At 27.6% G+C, this 18,113-nt stretch overlaps 1 protein-coding gene across 1 annotated transcript in view; it reads right to left on the bottom strand.

The window, feature by feature from the left end:
* LOC105362022 (atrial natriuretic peptide receptor 1) overlaps positions 1-18,113 on the bottom strand; it is a 149,200-nt gene that overhangs the window by 69,762 nt on the left and 61,325 nt on the right. Inside the window, exons 8-13 of the mRNA XM_011499347.1 lie at positions 10,579-10,717; positions 9,046-9,123; positions 7,764-7,841; positions 6,885-6,989; positions 4,626-4,872; positions 1,439-1,597 (exon numbers count right to left, since the gene is read on the bottom strand). Coding sequence (XP_011497649.1) covers positions 1,439-1,597; positions 4,626-4,872; positions 6,885-6,989; positions 7,764-7,841; positions 9,046-9,123; positions 10,579-10,717 — 806 coding nt within the window. The remainder of the gene's footprint in view (positions 1-1,438; positions 1,598-4,625; positions 4,873-6,884; positions 6,990-7,763; positions 7,842-9,045; positions 9,124-10,578; positions 10,718-18,113) is intronic.

The raw sequence follows: 18,113 nt of genomic DNA, 5'->3' as shown, positions 1-18,113 counted from the left end.
ATATATGACACTTGAATTTGATTATTAATTGCACCTTACAGAATAATATGCCTAATATTGTTAAAAGTTCCGTATAAACTGGAGATCTATATGAGATACAAGGAATTTCGAGAATATAAAAATAAATTGATTATATTAATAAATTGCATAACGATAAGGGAAGAAAATGGAAAATGTAAAAATTTTATAATACGAACACACTGGAACTCGATACTTTACTCTATTATAAGGCTGATAAAATCACGCAGAATAAGATGGGGAAAGTACGTAGCTAAAATATAAAATAAAAGCGCACTATATTAAAGTTTAGTAGCGAGTTAGTAGATAAAAGATCATTGAGTAGATCACGTGGAAGGTGAAAAGCCACCAAGATTATATTCATCTATAAATAATCACAGTATACAGGCATACGTGTACGATTTGAATGGATTTATTTACAATTACAGCTGACTTTTGAATTTAATAATAATTTCGTAATAGTAATATTAGTAATATGAAATGTGGATAATAAAAACCTTTTACATAAATAATTGTAATTAACGATGGGATTCAAATTCACGTCATTCCCTTACTTTGCATTTTCCAAGCATATACAACATTGATAATCATTTGTTATTAATAAAAATATAATGACCATTGGCAATAAGTATTTAAAATGATAAAATTTCGATTACAAGCTTCAATAAATCTTTACGTATTCTGCTTTAGCCAGCGTATAAAAATCTCTACATTAATATCAATATGAAATTAATAATCCAAGTAAAGCTTATTTGAAATTTTACCGATTAGTACTTATAAGATCGAAATGTCTAATAGACTTAAAGAAACGAATCTAATCTTGACAACACAATAAATGATGATATAGTCGGGCTAAATCATCTCCTAAATATAAAGTTCTATTTAAAATCGAATAAATCGAGTGTGTCTTTGTTTATCAAACAGCGTATCAGATTCTAAAGACACTTTTCTAAAAGCGCCGAATATTCGCCACTGATTGGATAAAATGGATTAAAATTGCCCAAACTCAAGGTATAACAGTTTAAAGAAAATGTTAAGAAAATGTATGAAGGTGAAGGTACGTGTCGACGTGCGGGAGTACCATGCGGTTTGCTCTCACGAGTCGAATCGCATGGATAAATAAAAGAAGGAATAAGGATTTCTGTCTCCCTTTATCGCGACGTGTTCTCCCCGATGCTAAGCACGTGCAACCGAACTCTCGTCGTCGAATACATCTTCCAGGTATAAGGAAAAAGGAAATAAATGAGCTCGCGCGATAGAGAGATGCTGAGAAAGAAAGCAACGGCAGAGAGAGGGCGTGTGTGCGTGCGTGAGCGGGGTTTGCGGATGGTTGGTTGAGGGATGGGGATGGGGATGGGGATTGGTGGTGGGAGGGGGGAGGGGGGAATGAGGAGGAGTGTGGAAAAGAGGCAAGACTCACCCTTGGGAGATAGATCGTTGGCGGTGCCCAAGAAAAACGGCCCTTGGCGCATCTCAATCTCGTGGACGATAATGGCGAAGCTGTAGACATCTCCCTTTTGTGTACCCTCGGCCGACCTGCGCTCGGTCCTCAGCAGTTCCGGAGCCGTCCACAGCTGCTCTGAAAATCAACCACGTGGATCCGTTATTTTATCCTGTAAACGCTTCTCTATATTTTAATATCCTCGCATCACCGGGATCCCGGTGATCAAGGACCTCGAAATTAGAAATTTAAGCCTCTTTCCATGGCTTTTAACGCGCTTATTAACCACGGACTTGAGAGACTATCGTCGTCGCCTTCAGCAGTCTGTTTTTTGACATTGTTATTTCATATTCTGTTTGGACTGCGATAAAACGAGAAGATAAAAAGGTATGATATCATGGTACACGAGTTGACGTGTTCTTTTCTCTGCCTTGTCGAATGCTTTTGTAGCGCTAAGTTATTTCCGAACGTGTACTTTTTTATTTCAATTTGCACTTTAATTTGACAATCGATTTTACAAGATATTTTATTCATTAAAGGGAGCGACACTCGTAGAAGTTTCAGAAGTCATGAAAATTAACAAGTTTCTTTACTCCTTGAATAGTCGAAAAAAAGAATGAAGAAAGAAACAAGAAAAAGAAAGGAAAATAAAGGAATGCATTCATTGGCATTCTAACGACTAACGCTATGCTATCTTTTTGTCAAAATCATTTCAATCGCTTTTTATTTTCATTCGACGCAATATTTTCTTATAGCAATTTCCTCAAGAATTTTATAACATCAAAAATCTTGTATGTGAGAGAAAATGTGATCAAAGTAACAACACAAAAATATGGTCTCTTTGAAAGGTAGAATATAGTATTTTCAATCGATTTGATAACCAATGTAAAAGAATTATAATTCCTATATTTTGCCAAATAAAGCATATAATTACAGTGGAAATTAAACGGAAAATATATAAATTAAAAGTGTATTATCCAGCATATTGTGAATATTAGATGTTTAAATATTCTTGCAATTATCGACAAAGCATAATAAAAACATCATGTATTTTGAGTTCTGTGTCTGTAAAATTAATAATTCGTAAAAAGCATTTCATTCAATTTTATTTAATTGTAAACATGATTTTCCTTAAAATTTTGTCAAACATATAATATTTAAGTAAATATTTTAGTCGAACAGATAAACAAATACTTAAAGTATTATATCTTTGTAACATTTGATGTACATCATAGTGAGAGATGAAGATAAACGTATCCAACGTGCACTACTTTTTATAAATTAACATATTATTTTCAATAATTTCTTGTTTAAAAAATTTTTATAATTCATAAAAATTCATAAAAGAAATGAAGACGTACACGAACCATTTCCGTATTTTTAAATTAAATGAAATTATACAGTTTGAATAATTTCTTGTTCAATATTTTTGTTAACAACAATCCTATATAAATAGTATAAGTAATTTTTAAATTTTGGAATGAAATCACGTATACGTTGTTCCATTGCAATTGACGAAGAAAGGACGAGAAGAGTGTAATTTCATGGTCTACACTTCATAATATTTGAAATTAAATTCTCTAAAAAATGTCGCCCCTAATTTATTACATATGTAACCTTCAAATTAATTATATAATATGAATGTAAATTATGTTATATTTTTTTACCAATAAACGATGTCTTATTTTGTTTCATAACAAATCATGTTTTTTTATTTATTAACTCACTTATAACAATTTATAATGTATCTATTTTCTCGGCTGCTTATTTCATTACTTTATCCTTATCCGAACAAATATTGACTATTTCATTATTATTTTCTATTTACAATTATTACTGAATTACATCTTTATATATATATATATATATATATATAAATTAGTAAAAAATAGAAAAAAAAGTTTCGAATTTCTAATTTCAATACATTGACGTATTTAATAAATAAAATAAATTGAATTTTTGAATTGAATGTCTTGTAAGCCCATCGATTTAACGCAATATTTATTAAAGTTTCCAATATGTTACATTATGTACTTAAAAAAATTTCTACTAATGTATGGGAAATTTTCAACAAAGTTCTTACTTTATTTGATAAAAATGCTTAGATTAAAAGATAATTAAGAAAATTATATTTTATTAAAAATAGATAAGAACTTTTATAAGTTTTATATTAATTGAAATCAGTTTGAATAAAATAAACTAGTTATGTACTTGTTTGAAGTTACCTATTCAACAGGTTTTACAATTAACTTATATTATTCTAAAACAATTAAGAAGTTGTATTAATATGTTCGAGACGTATTCTCAGTTGTTTATTGAACAACAGTATTATAATTTTTTAATTATAATATATAAAATTTATATAATGAATTAATTCTATGTTATTTGTACAATTAATACATAAAAAAAATACTAATGAAATTATTAGTGTAAGTACAAAGACGCTGTAGGACGGCAACTATTTTTCATAATATGATGCTTTTTGAAAGGCCTGAAAATACTTTACAATTGAACAATAACGGCTTTAATAATCAAGTCTGCCTATTTTGTGCGCGTGTGCGTATGCGTGTGAACGTATCGTGGATTTTCTATAATTACAATAAAAAGTATCATATTTTCAATAATATTTGACAGATGAATCGCATGTTATATAAACCGTACGTGGCCCAGTGGATGATATTATTTTTCAATATATTGTAACGCGTAGTGAGCCTCGTGATTCGTAAAAATTTTAAAATCATCTCAGAGAAGAAATATTTAAATAAAAATTCTTACGAAATTGAATATTTGTGCAATTTATGTTGGTTGCATGGATTTAGTTGAAATGACATCGTTGGATAAACAAGTGAAGTAACAATGCAGCTATTCGTTAAGATGACAACATCATATTTCGTGAGTTAAAATATTATTCGAGCGTGCAAGTGTAAGTTTATTTTAATAAACGCTCGATGTTGGCATTACTTCAACGACATCGCGTGCAATAATAAACACAACGCTCGTGACGCAAGCTCGGGCAAAGCATTCTATTTACGTAAAATTTCATTATATTAAGCACGATGCCGCTACTTTTTTCGGCCTAAACCTTCGGTAATAATATGTACTATCCATAATCGACAATTAGCAAAAGAGTCTCGACATCTCGCTTTCCCCACTAATATTGACTTACTTCTCCAATACGCGTAACTATTGGCATCGTCATCCGGATCGAGGGGATGTGGCTTCCTGAGCTCGTGGAGTCCAAAGTCTGCGATCTTCAGTACGAACCTCGAGTCGACGAGGCAATTCGTTGACTTAAGATTACCGTGACTCCGAATCTCCGAAGCGTGCAAGTAGCCCATACCTCGGACAATGTCGTGGATCAGCGAACCCCGGAAGACTCGATCGAGCTTCATCTGCTCGTTCTCTAGGATATCCTGTGGAAAAGACATCGGGATAAGAGGGAGAGTATCGCGAAAGTGGTCGATCTGTCGTTTTGCACTACTATCAGAGAGATCTAATTGTGCCACGTCACAAGAGCGATAGAAATAGTGCGAAAGAATGTAACAAGGAGTGCGAAGAGAGGGAGAGAGAGTGAGAGAGAGAGAGAGAGAGCGAGAGAGTGCGTGCGTGCGTGCGTACGTACGAGCACGAGAATGAACGAATAGGGAAACAAGGATGAGGGATTAACAAGACCGCGATATGAAATTTCGAGCTTTTATTAAAGAAGCTGTACGGCTTAATTCTTTCGACAACTACTGACTTTTGATTGTTTTTGGATTTATAAGATTAATTTGAAAATTGTGAATGCCCCTAATCCCATTATATACTAATAAAATTGCTCTCTTGCAACTGTACATTCTCAAAATTTTACAATATTATTTCTGCACAATTATGTAACTTTTGTTTAATATTAATTGCAACAAGAAATTTAATTAAAGTCAATTTTTAACTAAAAAAAAATTTTTAATTATGTATATTAATTAAATTGCTTTTAGAGTCAAATTAATGGCAAAAAGCAATAATAACAACGACAAACGTAAAAACTTTTAATTATGCCAAGTAAACTTTTTATTTTTTCGTATAATAATTTTATTTTGTGACTTAATTTTTAAACAAATAAACACTTACTAAATCAAATTTTTCAATTTTTAAAGTAATTTTACGTTTTAATGCCTTGATGTGCTTTCTCCCCTTTGTCTTTATTTATCTATGTTCGTTAGTAGTAAATTTGATATACTATGGTTCTTTTAGCTTATAACGGATCACTTAAACTTGACATTGACATGTTAAGTTGCAAAGAAATCCCTTTATCGTGCTCCCCATTTTTCTTTAATAAAATAAAGTTCTTTTCCTATTTGAAGGTAAAATTCTATAATAAATTATTTATATCTAGCCGCTTTTATTTTCATTAATATAAAGCCCTTTTTCCAATTATTATTTATAATATTATCCGTTAAGCTTAATTAAAGTAACTGAATTGTTTGATGTACGCAATAATAACATCAGAGAATACTTCATGCGTAGGTGAAGTTTTTATAAATAAAAAAATTATGAAATGTAAAAATTCTTCGAGTACCTATATTCTTTAAATTATTATTAATTACTTATAAGCTCTAAATTTTCTCATTAACTATATTATAAATTGAATGAAAGGCACGTGCAAGTAATTGCTGATAATGAAAATTTCTTTTTCTTTGATAAACCAAAATAACTTTATTCTTTTTTGTATCTACATTTATCAATAATACATTGAATTGGAATAAAATCTGGGGGAGTAAAAAATTGTATTTCAACTTGACAGGCATGTATAATTGAATTTTCCTTAATAGTTTCATAAAAGTCCTACCAATGTTGTCCAACTCTTTTTACATTGACAATGAGTAAATAATGTTCATTTTAATCGTGTAGATATGATTAACGTCTTAAGTAGTTGAATAAAAGTATAGGATACAAATGAAAAATTGGTAAGCAAATTATATAGGTATTAACTGAAACCTTCATCTAAAATATCTTGACCGATATAGGAAAAAAGTTTAATTAATTTTCTTATTTAAAAACTTTGGGAACTCTACAAAAACTTGATATAAAACTTTGTTTCGAGTCGCTTGCATATTCAGCAGAAAATTATCATAGTGCATAAACGGACTAATTTTTCATGTAATAATGAAAGTAAAATCTTAACGACTCGATTGAAATTAAATTTACAGAATAATGAATTTGATACACATGTTTTATAAAGCAGGTGGGAGAGAGGAAAATAGAGTGAGAGAAGGGGGGGGGGGGGGGGGGGGGGGGGAGCGTGTAAGCGGGAATGGGATGAATTAATTTCATTTCGATATTCGTTTAATCATTGGTACAGAATTATTTTATACGTTAAAAATTGATATTGCTTATTCACGAAAGCAGAAAGGATAGAATGATATAGTAAAATCCTTGAATAGCAAACCTGAAGTGAACCTCTTGGACAATATTCGGTGAGTAGGCAGCAATGCGGTGGCTCGACGCAGGCCCCGTAAAATCTCACTAAATGATCGTGTTGGAGATCCTTCATCTGCGACAGTCACGACAGCAGCATAAAACAGAAATCAGTCGTCACTGTATATGCAAATCCTTCAAAGCTGAGTGATTAATTATATGGACAGAATTTTAAGGGAAAGCTCGGACTGATGAGTCGTTGTTAGTTGGGGATAACACGGAGCAGGAAAGTAATGCTTTTATAATCACTCTATTCGATTATATTATTTTGATTTTGACTATTTACAATAAGTAATGTAGCATTATAAATTTCTATAAAAATTGAATAATCGGTATTGAAGTTGAATTATATTTAATAAATATTTAGAATTTTGAAGAGGAACGTTATTATAATGTTATTGAGGTGCGTTTTTCATTTCTCGTGGCAAAATTAAATCTATCTTTAACAAATATATGACCGAGATACTTTATAATAATATTATAAATGTTACTTTTCAACTAAAATGCTGTGTATAAGCAAAAACAGTTGAATTGATTATCCTAAAAAATTGTATTTAATCACTATTCTTTAGAAGATAGAGTGTAATTTATGCTCTATTTAAATATTTTAACTTTGCAATTAATTATAGAATATATTCTATTTCATATTACCATCGAAACATTAAACTTTAAGAAAATTCCTTTGCATTGAATTGCTGATAAAATGAACACCGTCCTACTAACGTATAAGAGAAGAGCGTTAACATTCTAAATACAGATGGTGATAAATTAATAAAGTATAAAAGAAGAGAAATATAAACGCTAAGAATGTAAAATCATAATATAAAGGAATAAATCACATTGTTCTTACCCTTTTTAACTCTAATAAAAGCGGACGTGAAATATCAACTTTGTTCCTTGGAATAGGCCTAATAGCAATTTTTGAATTCTGCAACATTTTTAACAGAAAATTATTAAATCATAATAAATGCGCACTGAGATCTGAAAAGATATTACATCGATTTACCGTTTTAATTACAGGATAATTTTTAAATTAACTAAAAATTCCCATTGTGCCGTATAAACGAACATATTTCATTATAAAGTTATAATTTAATAATAGTTGAATTAATCATCATTGCTCAAAAACTGAAAAACGTGAAAGTTATATTAATAGATGGATGAGATTGGTCGAAAGAAATGATTTCTAAATGTGTAATCTCACGTAGATTAATATTGTGCCACCATAGAATATTTTACTAAACTTTAAAAACCTTTTTAAAAAATATTCAGAGAACAGACACACACACACAAACACACACGCACGCACACGCACACACATGTCTGTGTGTGTCTGTGTGTGTGTCTGTGTCTGTTTATGTGTGTGTGTTGAGAGAGAGAGAGAGAGAGAGAGAGAGAGAGAGAGAAAGAGAGAGAGAGAGAGAAATATATGGTATTCGAAAGAGAAAAAAATTTATATAAAATCTATTTAATAGTATCTATCGAGTAATTATATAAAAATCATAAAAAGAATAAACGTTTAAATTCAAAGGTCTCTCGATGCGTAAACAAATCCATGCAAAACTTCAAACAAAATGGCGTATTAATATTTACATTTAAATTGATAAAATTATTCGCATATCTATAGAAAACTAGAAAATTATATTCTTTTTCAAATAAAAAAATCAATAAATGAGTTTAATGAATTCAAAATTTGAAGATTGTCCGTCAATTTTAGTAATATCAAATAAATTATTGAAATAAAACACTGGTTATTTCTATTATATTTTTTTTTTCTACAAAAATATTCGTTCATTTTAATGTTACTATGTTGTTAACGAAATATAAATCTTTATTCACCAAGCGAAAATAACATTTTCATTGTGTCACTATATTAATCTAATTATCCATACATTATGAAATTTTATATTCAGTATTGTGTTTGTTTGTTTGTTTGTTTGTTTGTTTTTTGTATGCAACAATAACTCGAATGGAAATCAACATATGAAACGGAATACATGAAAATAATATCGTAAAATGAATGAATGAATTTACGCATTTTTTGTGAAACATATTGTCACTTTCCGTCGCAGTTAAAAAGCTGGGCTGCGTAAAAACAAGAGAGATCAAATCCAATGTGGTAATCAACTTGCCTTATAAATTCCTGTAGGAGCGAAAGAACGTCTATCCACTCCACCGTGCAGACTCATATTGTCTTCGGAATATATGCTCTGAAAGAAAGGATGAAACAAATAAATGAAACGACATTATTACGAGAAAGTTAAGGATATAGAGACGCTCTTGTGCGCACTTAATGGAGACACGAGACTCCATTCGTCTGGATGAGATGGAAAAACAGAAAGATATCTTTGTGAAATAGGTGTGGGGATAAAGAAAAAGAAAGTAAAAAACGGAACCAAAAAAATAAAAAAAGAAAAAAATAAAGAAAGAATGAAAGAATGAAAGAGAGAAAGAACTTCAAAGAATGAGAGAGCTACTTCTGTAATTCCGATAACTATTGCATTCGCGTATGGCGTAGTAAGGAAAGATATTAAGTCTGCTTTACGAGACGCACTTTTACTATTTCTTCCGCTGAAACTTATATAGGTACGTTAGGATCCCCCCAAACATTTTATCTGTGGATAGACGAGCAGAGCCTATAGTAAATTATCAGAAAATAGGAAAATTTGTTAAAGGAAATGAGAGAAACGTGAACTCTATAGAAAGGCACGAAAATTTAACTGATTGTATTTATTACTCGTTGAAAGTACATTAAATAATTAAAGAGTTATAAAACAATAGTTAAGTTAACGGCTTAAATACATTGTCTTATGAATCGCTAGGATAAAAAAGAAAAAAAAAAAAAAAAAACGAAGATCCTTAATTGAACAGCGTAGATATTAAATCAAATTTGTGCAAAAATAGATAATAAAAAAATGTAAAAAAATACAGATGTTATTTACTCTTCAGTATATTATACCATTCATAACAAGAGGAATTAAATTGTTTTTATATATTATGCTCTAAACAATAAGCAATAAAAAACAAAAACATTATCGATTCTTTTATTATAATTTTAGAATATTATTTTAATTTTTTGCTTAATGATTTTTTCAAACTTTATTATTGTTCTTAATAAAAATTATAGACAATTTACGATGGTTATTCGATTAAAGCATTTTACTTGGGACAGAATTACATAAAATTAATATTTTAAAGTCGAACTCTATCTTAATAATGGGGAAATTTCTCTCTACGTGTGCGCGGATTCTTTATATAAAATCAGACACAACAAACATTTCGTGTAATAAATTCGCACTATATATTGTGCAAAGCCATAAATTACTTTTGAGAGAAAATACTTATTTTCATTTGAAGGTAAGAACCAGCTATTATCAGGATGACCAAGAATTATTAGTTCTTTAGGGAGAAAAAGAAAATCACATAATAAAAAGTATTCTTATTCTTGAACTATGTTTGCAAATTTAATGCAATTATTTTGAAAAATTATTTCAGTCGTTGAATTTGCCATCGGTAGGAATTCAATTTAATTTAACCTTTAAATCGATTATACCAAGCTCACTTGAACTCAAAAGAGCCCTAAATCTCAAATTTACAGCTTGGTACACAAATCTTTTTCAAACGATAATTACAATGTTCTCTTCAATTTTAAAGTTCAAATTTACCAATTGACTGCCACGCTGTTTGTTCGCTGCTAATGAATACATTGAACCTGCTTTGAACTTTGAGCTCGGCATGACAATAACATCTTCCCAATGTACTTTCCACGTCATCGATGCAATTTCTGCCTCGAGTTTGAAGTGTCTGCAATGTATTAATTAATAAATTTGGAATTATAATTATTTCTAATATTTAATAGGGAGCTTGAAAATTCATAAGGTAAGCAATTATGTTTATAAGGATAGAACGAATTTTAGATAAATTATAATATGCAGTTGTTACTTTGCAATGCGTCAAAAGGATTTGAAATGTTTATGAAAGGTTTTAGAAGCGTCGAAATAATTGATTGCTTCTTTTTCGTGCGGATTATCAGTTGAATATTTTGCAAATTTATTAATAGCTATTGATTAAAACAAGCACAATTGTTTGGAATTTTATTGGAAATCGTTACCAAATTGTGGATCAGTTATGTTTTAGGGGAAATGAACAAATATTACATTGCTTTTACTTAATAAAACGTACTCGAGTTTCACACAATTCACGCAAAACACTGTCATACACATTTGCATATATGGACATAAAAATTTTATACTTTATAATTATTATAAAAAATGATGTACACAGAATATGTACACAGAAGGAAAATATCTTCTAAATAGAAAGAAGTCTCGTAGACTTTATTTTATTCCACTGTTGTATTTATTTGAAAAGAGATCTTTTAGAATACCTGATATTCTTAATAATCAGAAATGTCTAAATCAAAATTATCATTTAAATTTGACAGTAAATAATTTATTTACTCTTTAATTGTATTATTTTATTTTTTATTTATTTTTTAATTAAAGTGAAATAAGCATTGAATAATCTCGTCTCAAAATAATTAAGTATCTTTGAGTTTTCAAAGAATGTACAAAAAGCTCTTTTTAAGTCATTAAAAAAAAATCTCTTTGAATCGTTGTAATGACAATACCATTCGACAGATTTCTTATAAAAGTATTCATTATAAAAATTTCATATAAAAATATTTAGAAACAAAATGTATGTATTCTAGATTACATGCATTCGTCAATATGAGAATTTTTCTAAAAAATTAAAATATAAAATTATTTTACAATAACTCAATATTTTTTCATTGTTATTTTATTAATAATATTAGTATTATAAAATTTAACAATTATATTTATTCACGAGTCTTATTGTCCATAAATGATTACCCATGTAACTGTACATATATCGTATGTAATAATAAAAATTCCATTTTTTCTTTTTATTAAATATCTTGTATATGTGATAGATCGTTTGATATTTTTCATTTGATTAATATATGTTTTTAAACGACCATCGAAATTTTATGAATAAACATTATTTGAAGTTTTTTAATTTTAATTCATACGTAAAATACTTGGCACTAATAACTTAAATCCGAGGCAATAAACACAAGTTAAATTTTTTACGTAAGAAGTATATTATTTTGCACGAATTGTAGCCCGAGAAATTTTTTTAAATTATTTTTTGTATATCTAAATTACTGCTCCGAAAACATGTAAAAAGGAAAATATTTAAAGTATTTACGACTGACTTTAACAGAGGTATCCTGCTACTGACTAAAATTTTTCGAAATAATAATGGATATAATATAATAGAAGCAATGGTATTTCTCAAAGGACATTAGTAGACGTAACTTAATGTTAATTTAAGCTCTTCTTTAAATTTGTTTATTTTTCCGTAATGGTAAAAATAGTCTAGTACAGTGATGACAATTAATTGAACAAGTCATAACGAGTGTGACAAAAAAAAAAAGTTTTTCAGAAGCTGCATTGTTATAACTGTTATAGTCTATACGGATGAGTATCATTTTTGTAATTTAAATTAATGTTATTAAATTAATTATTTGTGCTATTAAAGTAAAATTTAAATTTAAATATAAAATACTATAAATAAAACCTATGCATATATCAAGTAATAAATCATTGGAAAATTATTCCAACGTTATACGTTATATGGCAATTTTTTCGATTTCAATCGATTCTATGTCACCACTTCATTTTAATAAATAATTATAAGTATTTTATAAAGTAAAGTGTATTATCCTCTCTTATTTTTCAAAATTATGCAGTGAATAAATATTACTTTATATTATATTTTTAAATTATATTTATATGCAAAAAAGACATAAGTTAGAGTTATGTCAGATTAGTAACGAATGTGTTTATTATTTTCTCATTACCATGAGATTAAATAAACCATAATTAGTTATTTTTAAATGCCACTTATCCAACTATACTTCTGCTTTCATAATATAAATATACTTATCCATAGCACAAATTGAAATTAATGAAATGAAATATTTATTAAGAAAATATAAAATGGCAAGTTAAAAATTTTGGGAAATTGATTGTCGATACAATGAAAGTAGTGTATCCTTCTAATAAATAAAACGAGTAGAAATATTTGAATGAAATTTATATAATACTAACGATTGGTCATAATCATCTAATAATCATTAATAATTTCTAATGAATAATTCTGCTTTTAAAAAATATACATTCATAATTTATGTAAAAAATAACACATATCTTGTCTAAAAAAAATATTTGTCTCATTAATGTCAAAGTCATTTTAAGCCATAAAGTTTTCATTTGAAATTGAAATCAAGAAAAAGCAAACACAAGCAGAAAATAAAATAAATAAATATTTACGTTATGTGGTATTTTTCAAGAGATCGAGAAATATGTGAGATGAATTAATGAAAATTTATGACTTTCGCAGCTATTATACATACTCCGCATGTATAAAAGCTATGACTACTAGTATACAAACATTATACATTATTTGTAAATTAATTAGATGTAACATGACATATTTTTTCAATTTAGTAAAAAATGAATCAATGTATAATGAACTGAAAAAGGTTGGTGAATACGATCTAATCTACAATTTCACAATTTGGAAATAAAAAATAAAAATTTGAAACTTTTAATCCGAAATTTAACCAAAAAGTTTATTACTAAAATATTAAAAAAAAAAAAAAAAAAAAAGCATAAATATGATGAAAACATTAATTGATAAAAAACTTTAATTTAATTTATTCTTTTTCTTACTTGTTAAGATTGTGCTGAATAATAAATTACATAATTTATAATATATATATATATATATATATATATATATATATATAAATAATATATATTTATTTATCATAAATAAACTCAATGTAACAATTGAAAATATTATAATAATTTAATAATGAAAAATTATTTATTTAACAATCCCAATATTACAATTTTAAGACATAAACTTATGTTTATTGAATATAAAATATCAAGATTCACTAACAATAAGAATAAAAAAGCAAATTATTAAAGGAACAATGAAATTGGTATTGTATTAACGTATTGTTAATATTGAGATTCATTCGATGTTTTTGTTTTTTTTCATTTAAAAAAGCATAATAAACAAATATATTATATTATGCATAGACTTTTAATTAATGCTCCAGATGGTCAAGATAATTTTATTTTCACTGTTTAACATTTAAATAAACGAACAACCATACTATTATATTCGTATAAATATTTATATTAGACGTATTTATATAGATATAGAATATCTATTTTTCTAGCGATTATTTTTCTATAATTATATCAGATAATGTTAAAAAATCGCTTAATAATAAGGTAAATAATATACAAAATTTAAATATTTACCTAGAATACTGAATATAAACTTACTAGGTAGGAACTTTAATATTCAAATGCATGTATTTAAGATTTGTTGAAATGCATAAGGATTAAATTGAATTATTGAAATTTGGTGTAGTAAAACCTTTGAAATAATCTACTGGGCGAAGTTATAAAATTTTTTAATATAATGGTAGTCTTTGTTTTTTACAGTTTTACAGTTTTATTTTACCCGCTGTTGTATTTTTTGCATGCAGAGTTATTAAAGTATTAGAATTCTTAGAATATTCGAAATGCTAAAGCTTTATTAATCGTCATCTTGATCTTCAATTTCAAACAAAGTCGAAGCACACACACGATGCTTCATCATTTTATTCTCAATCCGGCACCTTCCCTGCCCCTCTCTTATCATTCCCTTCAATGAAGTCGATGGATAATTTTGGCTCTCTCATATACACGAAACGAAGCGATAAAACGCCTGAGTCGGTGTTGAATATCTTCGACCCCGTGAATGCCAAGCGTCGCACGCATACTTGTACTTGGTATTCGATGTCCAGTTGGTTGTATTTGCCTCTCTCTCTCTCTCTCTCTCTCTCTCTCTATATATATATATATATATATATATATATATATATATCTCGTATACAACCTTGGCTCTATTATCTTTCCGCGATTCCCATGTTCGGGCAATAATAGTCGCTTCTCCAACAATTCTCGACTTAAGTCTCACAGCTCCTCTCTCCCTCGCATTCTCCACTACTTTGTTACTAACATGCAGCTGTTTCTCGAGTCACCTCCGGTTCACTGCTCCAGGATCTAAGGACTACGTTGCGACTATTGCTCATGATGGGTTTAATCGACGCAGCCGAATGCACATCGATGATCTGACGACGAATAATTGGTGACGTCTCTATGGATGGTTGTTTTGGACGTCAGTATGTACGAATGCATAATGTCTCTAGAAATTGTCAGTCTTCTTTTTTTTTTTCACTACGATTTATCCCGCATACTGACCCATATTTGAGGTGGAATTGACATTAAAAAAAAAAAAAAGAAAAAAGAAAAGGTTCTGCGATCGGAGCTGAACATTTCCAGCCCACGTTGGCAAGTTATTCATATTATCTTAGAAATAAATGAATACTTTATAAATATAAATAACGCGTTATTGTAAATTTATTTTAACACTTTTAATTATTATATATATATATATTATAAATGATTTTGTTTTATATATAAAAGATGCAACGTTTAAGAAATACGAATATTCGAGAACTTAAAGAATTTATCAAAAACAAGTTGATCTGATATTTATTATAAATTAGTATAATGATAATTCGAAATAATAAAATGTAGCGGAAAATTAAACTTTTTACATTTTCCACTTACTGTTAAACGATTATTTTCATTAACATATAATTTTCGTTTAACATTCGATTTATTTAAATACGCTGCGTTTAAATATATATATATATATATATATATATATATATATATCTATATGATGGAATAAAATGACTAAAGTTAAATAGAAAAATTATATGTCAAAGATTGACATAGATGTTGAAAATTTGAACAAATAAGCGAGCGATCGTGTGCAGATCCTATGCAGACACATATATAACAACACACACACAAATTGAACTGCACTAGGTTATATATACAAATAATATTTAAAAAATATAGTGCAGAACTCGGCGTATTTATTTATTTTTAATAGACGAATAACTATGACACTTATATTGATATTCTGTAATTAATCGAGAAATATTCTCCTTGTATAACACTTATTGAAATATTTGCATCTGTATTTAGTTTAAATTTATTAGATTTTCAAACACAATATCAACAAACTCCAGGAAATTATGGAATATAATAATATTGCAAATAAATTTAAATCAATTGGAATATGGTGTACTGCAGTAGATTATTAAGTACAATGTGACATGTTAATATTAAAAATAAGTATAATAATAAACAATAATACGTATTAATAAAAATAATAATAAAATAATAATAAATAATAATAAGAGATAGAATTTGTGGTAATAAAATTATTTTTAAAAAATATAACATTAAAGTAATTGTGTGCTTTTGAATTATCGAAGAATAATTTTCATCATTAAAAATCATCGTTTTATTCATAATTTACTTATTATTCAAATACACAGATTATGCTATATTTTTACTCTTATTTTGCGGAAATTTAATTTACATTTAACTTTCATTGATAATTAGTATGCCAGGTAAAATTCAAAAGTTACTTAATGTACTTACATATAGTTGTACTTTACAGAATACTTACGATCATGGAAGAGGAAATTAAAACTAATCCAACTAAAACTTAGAATTATTTTTTTGATAATACCTTATAAACTTTTGATAATACCAAAAGACCATAAGAAACTGTTTTAATAAACTTTTAAAGAAACGTCGACGTTCGTAACGACGCGGTGATTTAAACATTTTAGACGATAATGAGATGAGTCGGCGTATGAAGTACCTTGATGCATTTATATACCAATTTGTATAGATGAAGATCTCAAACTCGAAATATTGTATCGTAAAATGAGAGTACCATTAACAAAAAGTCTCCTTTAAAATAAAACAATTGCTTGTTTAAGTAAAATAAATTTCAACCATTTATCTTGGTTATATCATTTCATTTTAAGTGTTAATTATCAAAATGATATTTTATTGAGACAAAATTCTTGCAGTCATAAAATTTCAGATATTTCTTTCTTTTATGCAGACTTTTCTAGCCTCAAATCTAAAAACATTCATTGATTATTTAGAAATACATGATCAAGTTACAAAGCAAATTGGTTGCTGAGATACATAGTTTTACGACAATTTTACCAACTTTTCAACTAAATTTCATCGACAATAAAAACGTTTATAGCGAATAAAATATTTCATATTCTAAAGAATAATAATCTCTATACAAATTATGTACAACTTAAAATGAACTTATAATGAATAAAATTATTTAATTAAAAGAATAACGATAGAAACAACTATCTTTATAAAAGGTTTTTTAAATATCCATTTGCTATATTAAGTGAAAAACAAATTTTGCATTACACATTTTTCTTTTTTTACAAAATTTTATAAAATAATTAACAACAGCTAAAAGAAGGAAGTGACCAGACTGTATTAATAAAAATATAAACCACTAAATAATTATAAAAAATTTCAGCATATAGTGCAATTCGTTTTAAAACACAAAAATTTTAAAGATTATGTTGAAATTTTACAAATTTTAATTTTCTTCAATGTGTCGGGCCGTGGTATATATATATATATATATATATATATATATAAACTTTATACTACTATAAACATTACCATAATATTATTAAGAATTTGTAAGATTATTGGACTGTGACAATAACTAGTGAGGTTATAGAGACTTCCGTATTACGTAAACGATTCTGTACTTACAAATATTTCAAGGTATTATGAATAATATTTATCACACTAAGTATGCTTAGAAAATTAGTGTACTCTTTGTTTAATTATTACAAGAAATGCTTATTACATAAATGGTAGTATTCATAAAATCGTATATATAATTATAATAATCATAATAATATCTATTTGGTTATCGGGTTTTTGTTAAAACGATATTTCATTTTCTTAGTCTTAAATAAATATCGAATGTAATTTTACTGCTGATGTAACGATTTTTCCATTCTATTGACATTTATAATTTGAAGAGAGACAGCAAAATAAACTAATAATTATATTAACTAATAATAAGTATATCCAATATTTTCTCAAATAATTAAATATAAATATAAGTATGTGTACAATTTTTTTAATCGTATAAATTAAAAATGAAGCTTTATCGCACTAAATTT

Source organism: Ceratosolen solmsi, unplaced genomic scaffold (genome assembly GCF_000503995.2).
Source record: "Ceratosolen solmsi marchali unplaced genomic scaffold, CerSol_1.0 scaffold2, whole genome shotgun sequence".
Taxonomy (NCBI): domain Eukaryota; kingdom Metazoa; phylum Arthropoda; class Insecta; order Hymenoptera; family Agaonidae; genus Ceratosolen; species Ceratosolen solmsi.
This window is presented reverse-complemented; position numbering and strand designations above follow the sequence as displayed.